General features: G+C 48.6%; 1 protein-coding gene across 8 annotated transcripts in view; it reads left to right on the top strand.

Moving 5' to 3' along the window:
- Window positions 1-13,066, top strand: part of NKTR (natural killer cell triggering receptor) — a 45,135-nt gene that overhangs the window by 29,569 nt on the left and 2,500 nt on the right. For 7 of the 8 annotated variants that reach the window (XM_036030466.1, XM_028518261.2, XM_028518262.2 and 4 more), the window contains 5 exons: window positions 3,615-3,702; window positions 4,204-4,349; window positions 5,570-8,455; window positions 11,296-11,391; window positions 12,604-12,660. In XM_036030466.1, the coding sequence (XP_035886359.1) occupies window positions 3,615-3,702; window positions 4,204-4,349; window positions 5,570-8,455; window positions 11,296-11,391; window positions 12,604-12,660 (3,273 nt within the window). Of the gene's footprint in view, window positions 1-3,614; window positions 3,703-4,203; window positions 4,350-5,569; window positions 8,456-11,295; window positions 11,392-12,543; window positions 12,662-13,066 lie in introns of those variants that run through there. The other variant, XM_036030467.1, reaches the window with a different exon arrangement.

Below are 13,066 nucleotides of genomic sequence, written 5' to 3'. Positions count from 1 at the left end.
TTTGTGAAGGCTGTGAGCTGAAAATGGGGTTTATGTTTTCAAATGTTTGTGGAAAAAATCAAAGAATAATAATATTTTGTGATACTGGAAATGATATGACGTTCAGTGTTCATAAATAAAGTTTTACTGGAACACGCCCAAGTCACTTGTTCATACTTTTCTTGGCCCACTTGTGCGCAGCGGCAGAACTGAGTGGCGGGCGGCAGCAGAGTCGGTGCGCGGGCTGTCACTGCCTCTCACTCTGCCCAGAACGCCGTGCCGCACCGGGATGCAGTGGTGAGGTTACAGCTCTCCAGCCTTGCAGGTGCTGCACGTAGAAACCATGAGGGGGAAAGATGTTTTCAAAAACGAAATATCTAAAATTTCATTACAGAACAGCATTCCCAGACAAACAGCGTTAACGTCATCTGTTTTAATAGGGAATACTGCGAACCCTAATCGAGTGAAATGTTACCACCCCAAAAGAGAATTTCAGTCTCCTCATGAATAGATGTGTATTACAGAAAATGAAACTCAGTTATGTTTTAAATTTCATTAATAAATATTTGTAAAAATTGGGGGGGGGGGGGGGGTTGTCCTGTTATATAAGTGCCTACATAATAGCCCTAATTTAATGACCTCTGTTTTCTGGCATTGTTTAAAGTCGTTTATACCAGTGTCTTGCATTTGGATTGAATGTTGCTGATAAGTTTATTTGGTCATTACTCTTCTTTGGTCACATCTCAGGAAGTTATTTTGTGCAGAATTATTTTAAATCACAACTGGCCAATAGTTGTGTCATATAAAATTAGCAGATTGATCTAGGTGACTCAGATCTTTGAGATTTTGATGAGTTGTTCGGGAGCTAGAATTCAGTGTGCTTCAAGCACGCAGCACACGCCAGGGGTAGAAACGGGTGGGCAGCCAGAGCGAGCTTGCTGCCTTACTGACTTACCTGCAGTTAAGCTCATTATCACTTACAATTCGCTGAGCAGAAGCTGAGTTCCACACTTGCTGTAGTTCATTTATTCTATTCTTAACCCCGGCTGCACTTGACAATAGTTTAGCAAGCTTTAAAAATACCAATTTCTGGGCCATACAGCAAGTCAAATCAAAAGGTGGAGGAGACGTGGAGGGTGAGGGCAGCACAGGGCCAGTATCTAAAAAGTTCCACGTGGCCCTGGCTGGTGTGGCCCAGTGGATTGAGCGCCAGCCTGCAAACCAAAGGGTCGCTGGTTTGATTCCCAGTCAGGGCAAATGCCTGGATTGCAGGCCAGGTCCTTGGTGGGGCTGTGCTAGAGGCAACCACACATTGCTGTTTCTCTCCCTCTTTCTCCTTCTCTCCCTTTCTATCTAAAAATAAATAAATAAAATCTTTACAAAATAATAAAAATAAAATAAAGGGTTCTATGTGGACATCATTGCTGAACACCTGTAGGTAAGTCATTGGTGTTGAGTGCTTTTTCCCTTCACGAGGAAAAGGGGGCCAACAGCTGCCTACCAGCACTACCTAGTGATCTCTCTCGTGTGAGAACCAAGTAACGTCATGAGGATGAAATGACTGGTGAAACCACAATGTAGTTTATAGTTAGAATGATCTGGGTCCAGATTCCTAGAACCCTAGAAAACCCAGAGTCAAGTTTCATTTGTTTCTGTGGCCGTGGGCAAGATTTTTAACCACTGCATTGTAAAATTCTCCAAAATGGAGATGTAATAGTATCTACCTATAGTGTTGTTATGAGAATTAAGTGAACTAATGCCTATAAAATGCTTACTAACAACAGCAACAAACAATCTGAAAAGGAAATTAAGAAAGCAGTTCCATTTAAAATGTCTAAAAGAATAAAATACTTAGGAATAAATTTAATCAAAGAGGTGAAAGACTTGGACAGTGAAACTACAGAATATTGCTGAAAGAAATTAAGGAAGGCCCTAAATAAATGGAAAGACATTTCATGTTCGTGGACTGGACCAGCCTAAAGATGTCAAAGTGAGCTATGGATTAGTACAGTCCCTGTAAAATGCCAACAGCCTTTCTGTAGAAAGGGAAAAGTCAAAACCCAAATTCAAATGGGACTGCAGGGGGTCCTTAAATAGCCAAAATAATCTTGAAAAAGAAGGACAAAGTTGGGGGCCCATACTTCCTGATTTCAGAGCTTGCTACAAAGCTACAGTCATCAGAATAGTGTGCTGTGGTATGGCATTAAGAAGAGACAGAGAGACCAGTGGAACGCCCATACGTCTGTGGCTGTTTGATTATTAGACAGGGGGGCCAGTCCATTCAGTGGAGAAAGAACGGTCTTTTCAGTAAGTGGCACTGGGACAGCTGGACTTACACATGCAAAAGAATGAGGTTGGACTGCTGCCTCACATCCTGTATATAAATTAACTCAAAATGGGTGAGCAGCCTAAATGTAAGGACTAAAACCATAAAACTCCTAGAAAAAGAGAGCTAAATCTTCATGACCTTGGATTTGGCAATGAATTCTTATATTGAAGATATACACATGGCCAGTAAGCACATGGAAAGATGCTTCATATCATTAGTTGTTAGGGAAATAACAAACACACAATGAGATAACCACTCCTCACGAAAATGGCTCTAATTAAAAAAAAACAAACAAAGTAGGAATCCTCATTCGTTGCTGGTAGGAATGTAAAATGATGCAGTTGCTGTGGGGAAACAGTTTGGTGCTTCCTCAAAAAATTAAACATAGATTTACTATGTGACCCAGCAATTTCACCAAGTGTCCACCAGTAGATGAATGGATAGACAAAAGTGTGTGCACACACACACACACGATGGAATGTCATTTGGCCGTGGAGGTTACCAGAGGCTGAGGGAATGGTGGCAATGGAGAATTCGTGCCTGACTGGGAGACTTTTGACTTGGGATGATGAAAAAGTTTCGGAAAGATAGCAGTGATGGTTGCCCACATTGTGAATGTAATTAATGCCACTGAGTTGTACACTTAAAATGACCAATTCTATTATATACATACTTTATATATGAAATACAAAGTAAAAAAAACATTTAAACATGCTCATTAACATAATGCCTGACACATAGTAAGTACTCAGTAAAAGCTAGCCATTCTATTAATAAGAACATACAAAGCAGGCAGGTATGAATAAACTTCTCATGCAGGGAACTGTAGCCACCACGAAGTCCGTCCTCTTAAAAGCTGCCTGTAAGGCGAGGCCACAGATTCGGAGCATTGAAGCGGGGGCAGTTAATAGTAGAGAGATGGAGGCAAATGAACTATAAAAAATATCAAGTAAAAGAAAAGCCAGCTAAAAAGGCACAATTAAGCATGAGTCAGAGAGAACTCAGGATTCCCTTAGAACATTACTGTTTTGACAAGAGACTTCTAAAAGAGGATTTTGTTTAAAAATAGTAATTGTGCTTAAAAGACAAATACTAGTATCATGTATTTCATCCCGGTTGGGTTATTCCCCCCCCCAGTTTTGGCATTTGAAGGGTTAGAAAATTAGGTCACGTGGAGTACCTTATTCTACGTAAGTGTTGGATCTAAATGAAGTGTTTTTGTGTTATAGGAGCATAAATTCTGCATGTAAACATTGAGAAAACTGCCTGCATTTGCTTATTTTTAATCTTCAATCACCTTTTCCAGGAAGATTCCTGATGCTACACCCACTGTAAGTGATCAGAAACCATCTGTGTCAAAGTCTGGACGGAAGATTAAAGGAAGGGGCACAATTGTATGTTTGCTAAGACTTTCCTTTTTTCAAATTATCTAAGCAGTACACTGTTTTTACCTGTAGGCAAAATGCTAGCTTTGATTTTAGGTGTGACCCGAAACCTGTGCAAGGATCTAGTTGTGTTCTCCGTAAGCATGGGGGGGTTGTGTTAGATCAGAATTTCCTGCCGTGTGTGAATAGGTTGAAAGTAGGAAATGAGCACGTGAAACGGTCAGTGAGTATGCTGAGAAATCCTAGTATGCTGACTACTCTAGGCTAATGAATGTAACCATGTGGGCTTCGAAGAGGAAGTTTTCACGTGTGACTGCAGGTACATCTCAGCCCTTCCCCATTTCTTTCAGTTGCTTATGTTTGACGTAACTTCACATCATCCTTTCGGTACTTCAGTCATTACTGCCTTTGAACGGGGTCTGAAACTGGGTCTCACACCTAACTCTGTTCTAGAGCAGTCTGTACCTGAGAGGCATTTAAAGACCGTGATTCCCGTCTTTGTTTTGAAAGCGCTATCACACACCGCCGAGATCCAGGTCGTGTTCGGAGTCGGATGACGACGACAGCAGCGAGACGCCCCCTCACTGGAAGGAGGAGATGCAGAGACTGAGGGCCTACAGGCCGCCCAGTGGGGAGAAGTGGAGTAAAGGAGACAAGTAAGAACTTTCAGTCTCCGCACACTCCGATGTCCGCCACGTTTTAAGTGTTAAGTGTTTAAGTGTATAGAGACCTGCTTTTGGAGTTTGCACTGAATCTTTAAATTTAAAACGAGTGTGTGACCTGAGGACACATTTGGGAACACTTGGGGAGAGCGGTGCTGTTCTCAGGAGGCGTTCTGTTTTCCCCTCATAAGACTGTCAGCCTGCTGAACCTCTTAAAGACTTCCTGTTCAATTGTAGGGAATTGAACAGGAAGTCTGGCACAGCCAGGTGTCGCGGTTACCGATGAATGGACCGGTAGATGGGAAATCTGTGCCCAGTGTGTGCATGAACTTCCGGCCCCAGGGGCTGCTGCTTCTTCAGAAGCGCACCCATCTCTTACCCTCAGTGACGCCCCACAGTGGAACATTTATTTTGGAAATGGGGCTGTCCTTGGAATAGCTAGTGAAAATATACTAAAAAGTGAAACTACGCCAATGGGACCCTCTGTGGTTGTTCGCGTGAAAATTGTCTTTGTCCGCGTGGGCGTCCTGTAGCAAGTTTGGGATTGGAAGGGGGAGGGAAGAGTGTGCACCTGCTGTGCGGAAGCGGCTCGGGCGCAGCGGGCCTGAGGACTCGCGGTCTTGAGCCCGGCCATGACCAGTGAGACTGAAGCCTGCTTCTGTTTCACGTACTGTTTCTTCAGTTCCCATAGTAAGTAGTTTAAAGCTTAGGGGAAGGTCTCGATTGCCTTTGTGGGGCTGAGATAAAACTATAGCTTCTGGAGCAAAAGGGGTCTCTCTTAGAGTCCAGGCAGTTCCCCTGTATCTGCAGAGCCCGCAGCGTCATCCGGGAGCGTGGCTGGACGGTGCTCCTGCAGGCAGAGGGTGAGGGGCCGGTCACGGCCGGGAGCTGTGTATCAGCAGTGCTCTTGCGGTTAGTTGGTTTGGTTCTCAAAACCATTTTCCTATCAAATTTGAAATTATTTGCTTAGCTTTGGGAAAGTCCTTTTATAAGTGGCTCTGTGAGCAGTTGTCCAATGTCTGCAGCAGTAAGCTCCAGACCAGAACGACACTCCTTGCTGTATCCTTCCCCCGTGTGCACACGGAGGCAGCGCTCTGTTGTTAAGTAGGCCTTCGTCAGTGCACGTGCATTGACAACGAACGGACGTTGTGTTCATTCTAAAGCATAGAAGGTGTGCTTGCAAATAATGCGTGCATATTATGTTCTCTCTGTAGGTTAAGTGACCCCTGTTCAAGCCGATGGGATGAAAGAAGCTTGTCCCAGAGATCGAGATCATGGTCTTACAATGGGTATTATTCAGACCTTAGTACAAGACACTCCGATGGTCACCATAAAAAACACAGAAAAGAGAAGAAGGTTAAACATAAAAAGAAAGCTAAAAAGCAGAAACATTGCAGGAGACACAAACAGACTAAGAAGAGAAGGATGATTGTGCCATCTGACATAGAATCCTCAAAGTCTTCCACCCGGCGGATGAAGCCCTCTGGTGACAGAGAAGGGAGGTCGCGGTCTTCCTCATCCACCTCTCATCACTCGTCAAAGCGGGACTGGTCTAAATCGGACAAGGATGACCAGAGCTCTTCAACTCATTCCAGCAGAGACTCCTACAGATCAAAGTCTCACTCGCAGTCTTACTCTAGAGGAAGCTCAAGATCAAGGACGCCGTCAAAATCCTCATCACATTCTCGAAGTCGATCCAAGTCCAGGTCCAGTTCCAAGTCAGCGCACCAGCGGACGGCATCAGAGTCGCCGAGAAGAACAGCCTCTCAGCTGAGTGAGAACAAACCCGTTAAAGCAGAGCCTTTGAGAGCAGTAGTGCCACAAAATGAGAGCATCATAGTACCACCACCAGTGGTGGCAGAAAATATTCCCGTAATTCCGCTGAGTGACAGTCCCCCTCCTTCGAGGTGGAAGCCTGGGCAGAAGCCCTGGAAGCCCTCTTATGAGCGAATTCAGGAAATGAAAGAGAAAACAACCCATTTGCTGCCCATCCAAAGCACTTACAGTTTAGCAAGTATTAAAGACACTGGTGGCTCATCATCCTACCACAAAAGAGAAAAGAATTCGGAAAGTGACCAGAGTGCTTATTCAAAATACAGTGACAGAAGTTCAGAAAGTTCACCAAGGTCAAGAAGCAGATCCTCCAGGAGCAGATCTTACTCCAGATCGTACTCCAGGTCACGAAGCGTAGCTAGTTCGCGTTCGAGGTCTAGGTCTCCCTCCTCTAGATCTCGTTCGCGGAACAAGTACAGTGACCGTTCCCAGTACAGTCGGTCATCGTCGTACTCTTCTGTCAGCAGTGACGCCGGCAGGCGAGCCAAGAGGAAACTGAGGTCCCGTGGGAAAAAAAGTAGCGCTTCAAATAAAAGGCGCAGCAGCAGTTCTGAAAAGACACTTCGCAATAAATATGTGAAGGGCAGAGACAAGCCGTCGTGTCAGAGAAAGTACAGCGAAAGCAGGTCATCTTTGGATTATTCTTCGGACAGCGATCGGTCAAGTGTTCAGGCTGCACAGTCCGCCCAGGGAAGAGGGAAGCAAGTCCAGACGGAAATGAATAATAAACAAGAGAAAAACAGAGATGGGGGAAAATCCAAGCCTGAACGGGAACGCCCTCGTTCAAAAAGAACTCTGAAAGGGGATCTCTCTGATCACTTTAGAAATGGCGGTAAGCCTAAAAGGAAGAATTACGCCGGGAGCAAATGGGACTCAGAGTCCAATTCGGAACGAGATGTAACCAAAAACAGTAAAAGTAACTCCCGGCCGTCCTCCGATAAGGAGGAAGGGGAGGCCACGTCAGATTCCGAATCAGAGTTGGGTGAAACTCACACCAAAGCCAAACCCACAGCAAAGGCTTCGGCAGGCCCTTCGCCGGGTGACGGCAGCGGTGCTCGGAGGCCGGGCAGACAGCGGCCCTCGGCCTCGGACTCGGAGGGGTCCTGTCTCGACTCGGAGCACCCTCGGGGGAAGCTGCGGAAGCGCAAACACGGGTCAAAGGAGAACCTCAAGAGGGAACACGCCAAAAAAGTGAAAGAGAAAACAAAGGGCAAGAAAGATAAAAAGCACAAGGCTCCAAAACGAAAACAGGCCTTCCACTGGCAGCCTCCGCTGGAATTTGGGGAAGAGGAGGAGGAGGAGGTTAGTGAAAAGCAAGTGACTCAGGAGGCACAGGAGAAAAAACAAGTGTCTGAAAACAGCGAAACCACAAAGGAAAACACCCCCCAACCTGAGAAGCCCCGTGAGGATGGCAGCCTCTCAGGTAAACAGAATGCGGCGGCGACCCCCTCGGATGCCGAGCAGCCGGCCGACGACGACGGTAAGCTCAGCGCCTCCCCCGCACCTTCACGTGCAGAGGAGAAGGTGGCCGGTTCACCCCCACGCGCTCAGCCTGTCGAAGACAGTGTGCCCAGCGGAGTGGAGGACGTGTTCCAGGCCGATGACAACATGGAGATTTGCACCCCGGATAGGAGTTCCCCAGCAAAGGTGGAGGGGGCGTCCCCTCTGGGAGGTGTGCAGCAGGATGTGCCCGAGGTAGACCTCGTGAAGGAGGAAGTGCAGGCGGAGCACCCCGAGGCAGAGGCGCGCACGCAGGACAGCAGCGTGACCGAAGGCCCCGCGGTGGGCGAGGCGGGGAAAGTGGACGGCGGGCCTGCGGGCCCGGCCGGCGCCGTGGAAAGCACGGTGAGGAAGGAGGTGGCCGACAGGGGCCAGCTCGGCCTCCTGGACAATAAGTGGAAGCCCCTACAAGGGGCGGGCCACCTGGCAGCACCGGCGGCTGTCACATCCAGTGCCCTGGAAGGCAAGGCACTGACCGCTCTGCCTGAAGTGAAGCCGCAAGGCTTGAGGATTGAAATTAAGAGCAAAAATAAAGTGCGGCCTGGGTCTCTCTTTGATGAAGTAAGAAAGACTGCACGCTTGAACCGGAGGCCGAGAAATCAGGAGAGCTCAAGTGATGAGCAGACGCCTAGTCGGGACGGCGACAGCCAGTCCCGGAGTCCCAGTCGGTCTCGCAGTAAATCCGAAACCAAGTCGAGGCACAGAACACGGTCTGTCTCCTACAGTCATTCGAGAAGTCGGTCGCGAAGTTCCACGTCATCTTATCGGTGAGCCGTATTCCCTTTCCTTTCTTCCTCCCAAAGAGAGTCTGTTACTGCTTAGCTTGGAAGAACCCCAGAATTAGGGACAAGATTGCTGTTTCCAAATACCTGGAAGGTGGGTACGGAGAAGTCTTGTGCCGGTGACTCAGAGCAGATTGAGGACACGGAGCGGGCTCCAGGGAAGCAGCCGGGGCGCGGCGTAGAAAGCCGCCGCCTCCTGTCGGAGCCCTCTGGCAGCGGGGCCAGTTGCCGCGGTAGGTGGCAGCTCCCCGCTCACTGGCAGGGCGGAGACCCTCCGCCTGACCCTCCCCTTCACACATGAGGGAGCGGAGGACCACGGAGACCAAGCTGCCTGCTCAAGGCAAGCATCTGGATGAGCTCTTTCTAATTTTATTTTTCAATTATGGCTTACATTCAGTGTTATTTTGTATGAGTGTCAGGTGGACAGCATAGTGGTTAGACAATCGTAGGCTTTACAAAATGCTCCCCTGGTATTTCCAGCCCCCACCTGGCCCCATACACGGTTATTAGAATGTTACTGACTGTATTCCCTGTGCTGTGCTGTACATCCTCGTGACTGTTTTTTAACGACCAAATTGTGCCTCTTAATCCCTTTACCTTTTTTTGCCGAATTCGGTGATCTTTATTCAAGGCTGGGACAGGGTTGGAGGGACGGTATAAACCATCCCCTTTAGATACATTTATTTATTTTCAGTTCAAGTTGCAGCCAACTTTTGTCAGCATAGACTGAGAGTTTTTTTAAACTAAAAAAGAGGTGGTGGTGATAGAAATAAGTAGTTCACACTCTTTGTGTTGTAAAGATCTTTTGGTTTCACCTCCCTATCTCTTATTACTCATATGTCTTACTATCTTACGCTTGATTCCATGACTTGAACCTAAAATACAGTAATAGTCTTTGAGCGTTTTTGTGTCCCTTTCTAGTTATTTGTCGGTCTTTCTCTCCCTTCACCCCGATTTCTTTAAAACTAGGAAACAGCACTTGCACCTGCATAACTGTCTCCCATTTACCCCTCAGTTGCTTGTAGTCTGTCTTCTGTGCCTCGCCTCCCCCATCTCGCTAGACCGAGTGAGGTTTTCACGTTCTCCCATTCGGCCGGTTTTCGGTCCTCGCCTTCTGGAAGCCCTCTGCTGACGCTCCTCACCCCTCTCACACCACCCCGTGTTTGTGCTGTGGGCCCCCTCCCTCTTCCTGCCCTGACTCCCAGCAGGCCCAGGCAGCTGGCGAACCCTGGCGTTTCCTGCTCCTGGGTGCAGTTACCTGTCTCCTGCCTCCTGTCTGCTCAGCATCCGCCTTCCCGTGTACTCGCTGGTAGCTCTGAGCTGTTGGCGACACTGGCCACTCTCATTTAGTGCCTTCCCACGAGTGCCTCTGGGGTGGGTGGTGCTTCATCGAACGAAGGCAGGCACAGCGAGGCTGAGCAGGGAGCTCTAAGCTGTTCAGCCGAGGCAGCAGGCTGAGATAGCTGAACTCTGCCTCCCCGATTTGGTTACCCACCTGGGTCTGACTCCCCTGCTGGGCTGTGGACTTGCCCAAGTGAGGGACTGCCTTGCAGAGAACACCCTGACTCTGCCCAAAACACCCACCAAGACTGATGCATTGCCGACCCCTCTCCCTGCCTGGCCCCAGGTGCCGTCACCACTGGATGACAGGGCGAGAGCGGGTTGTCGTTGGCAATACAGCTACACCACAGTTATCGGAGCACTGAAACGTGCTGGATGTTTTGTGTATTAAATCAAAAATGAAAGTGAGTGAGTTCTCTGTACCCAGGGATGTTTTTTTAAGCGTGGACGTTTCTGACAGGACCGAAGACCAAGGGCCACTTGGCATCAGCTGAAGATGCTCGTGGACATTCTGAGTGGACTGAACGTCTGCTGATGCACAGACTGTCCCCGCTGGTCTCTCAGCCCCTCCCGGCCCGCTTTAGGGTTGTTGCTGAGCAAACAGACGACTAGAGTCTTGCTGGAAGGCAGTGCGGTGGAGGCTGCGTACACCCTGGGAAGGGGTTCCGGAAGTGGCCTGAACGCAGGGTTACAGTCCCGACCCTGAGCGACGGGCACCAAGCAGGGCGGGCGGGGCGGGGGGCCGAGTGCGTGCAGAGGGCAGGGCTGCCTTCCTTACGTTTCTGTTTGATTAACGGTTAAATAGGTGCAATCATAAAATACATGACTAAGATATAAAACGTAACGTAAGATGTCATCAAACCTTAGTAGGGCTTCGATGTGCCTGACGGAGCCCTGTGTGGTGCTACCCACTGTCTCTCTCCTCCCCTGGACGGTATTCTAAACCGTCGGCACGGTTCTGGTGCTTTCCTGTGTGGTCTTTCCTCCAATGTTTCTGTCCTTACACAGGGTTGCTTCTGCTTGTTTTCAAACAAAATCCTTTTATATGTAGATGTTCTGTGTTTACCTTTTCCACTCACCATTATGTTCCAAAGGGATGTCTCAGTTGTTACATGAGGCTTTATTTAGCTCATTCATTTTCCTGCTTTAGAATATTCCAGTATAGATCTCTGAGTTAATTTTTTTAACCCATTCTGCCGTTAATGGAGATTAGATAACTTCCTCTTCTGATATTACTAATAGGGCTTCTGGTATTTCCTCTTCTGCTACACATACCTGTAGCAGCATTTCCTGGCTTTTCTTTGTGTCACTCTGTGCCATCCAAACCCTTTTTAACTGTCACCGTCACACCCACACTGCGAGGAGTTCACGAGCGACCTTTCCCATGGCCTGTCCTCTTACTGTGGTTTCCCTCCCTGCCCTGTAAGTAGTTTAATTTTAACGTGGGGGTTTATACAATGATAGTTTTACACTCCTAATTGTAGGTCAAGAAGCTATTCTCGAAGTCGGAGCAGAGGGTGGTACAGCAGGGGCCGCACGAGAAGCCGGAGCAGTTCCTCCCGCAGTTACAAAAGTCACAGGTGAGCTCGTGAGTCGCGGCCTCCATCCTGGCTGCCATCCGGGCCTGTCACTGCTCAGTGCCAGTCAGTTCTCTCTCAGAGAGCAGTCAGGTACTCACTGGCTGTTCTCGGGACGGGATCCTCCCAGAATGAGGAAAGACAAGCAGTAGACATATGTAAGAGAGGCCCTGACCACCGTATCTCTACCTCCTCCTGACCCCAGTGTGCATCTTCCTTACCCTGAGTCCACACCTGCACTCGCCTCTTGACTTGAGTTAGAGGTTGGGATAGGAGAAGTTGGAGTTTGTTTTTTTGTTTTGTTTTGTTTTTTAAAGATTTTATTTATTTTTAGAGAGGGAAGGGAGGGAGAAAGAGAGAGAAACATCAATGTGCGGTTGCTGGGGGTCATGGCCTGCAACCCAGGCATGTACCCTGACTGGGAATCGAACCTGCGACACTTTGGTTCGGAGCCTGAGCTCAATCCACTGAGCTACACCAGCCAGGGCCAGAGTTTGATTTTTTCAAAGTAGGTTTACAGTTCTGAGTACAGGCAGCACCTTATTCTTGTATTATTATTTACTAATTTTTTTATTATTTGTATTATAACTGTAAACCTCCTTTAAAAAAAAAAGATTTTATAGAGAGAAGGGAAGGGAGGGAGAGAGGGAAACATCAATGTGTGGTTGCCTCTCACATGCCCCCAATTGGGGACCTGGCCCACAACCCAGGCATGTACCCTGACTGGGAATCGAACCTGAGACCCTTTGGTTCACAGGCCGGTGCTCAGTCCACTGAGCCACACCAGCCAGGGCAGGGTAGGAGGAGTTTTAAAGAGGGACCAAATGAAGAAGTGTGGTGAGGGTAATCCCAGATTTCTGGCTCTCACAGATTCTTCAAACCCTCGTTTGCCTTTCAGGCATTTCCCACAACTACAGCTTCACGTTACTCACCAGGTGGTGTCCCGCCTGGGCAGACCTGTCGTCCCCTCCGCCCGCACACAGTTAGAGCCTCCCCAGTGACTTCTCTGGGCACACCTCCGAGAAGAGTAGCCTAAAACTCAATCTGCCTCATGCAATCCAACATGCTTTTTAAAAAATCCAGTGTACTTTTGATACAGAGACTAACAGCTGCTGGGTTTCACTGTGTTTTCTTGACGGGTAAATAAATGTCTAGATTTTTTATGTAGCCTGTCCCGCTGCACACGGTGACGGTCCCTCATGTGATTCCTACTAGGACGTCCAGCAGGAGCAGATCCAGGAGCAGCTCGTATGACCCCCACAGCCGGTCCAGGTACGGGCGGGGGTGGGGACCCCCGCAGGGGCAGAACCGAGAGGCCTAGTTTTGTGGAACCCTCATGCCCTTTAAGTGTGTTGGGTTTTGTTGAGAAACTTAAACACGCGTTTGTCTCGTGAAACCACACCCTTTCTAAACGGGGTCTTTTTGACAGTTCTTCCTGTTGGCCCGGTCTGCTCCGGGGTCAGAAGGCACAGTCGCTGTCAGGCTGCAGGGGCAGGGGTCGCTGAGCGCAATGCGCCATGTCCGCCAGACTCGACCCGCCTCGCTCAGTGTTAGTTCTGTGACGTTTGTCCATTCGGTGCGGCACGTCCGGTCTGGGGCGGCTGTGCAGCGTTTCCGGCGCTTGTCGTGCGAGCGTGTCTCACTGTCGCACACGCCCACGGTCTCAGAGACCGACCTC

The sequence above is a fragment of the Phyllostomus discolor genome, chromosome 7, assembly GCF_004126475.2.
Source record: "Phyllostomus discolor isolate MPI-MPIP mPhyDis1 chromosome 7, mPhyDis1.pri.v3, whole genome shotgun sequence".
Classification (NCBI taxonomy): domain Eukaryota; kingdom Metazoa; phylum Chordata; class Mammalia; order Chiroptera; family Phyllostomidae; genus Phyllostomus; species Phyllostomus discolor.
Note: the sequence above shows the minus strand (reverse complement) of the source record. Positions and strands in the feature narration are given on the sequence as shown.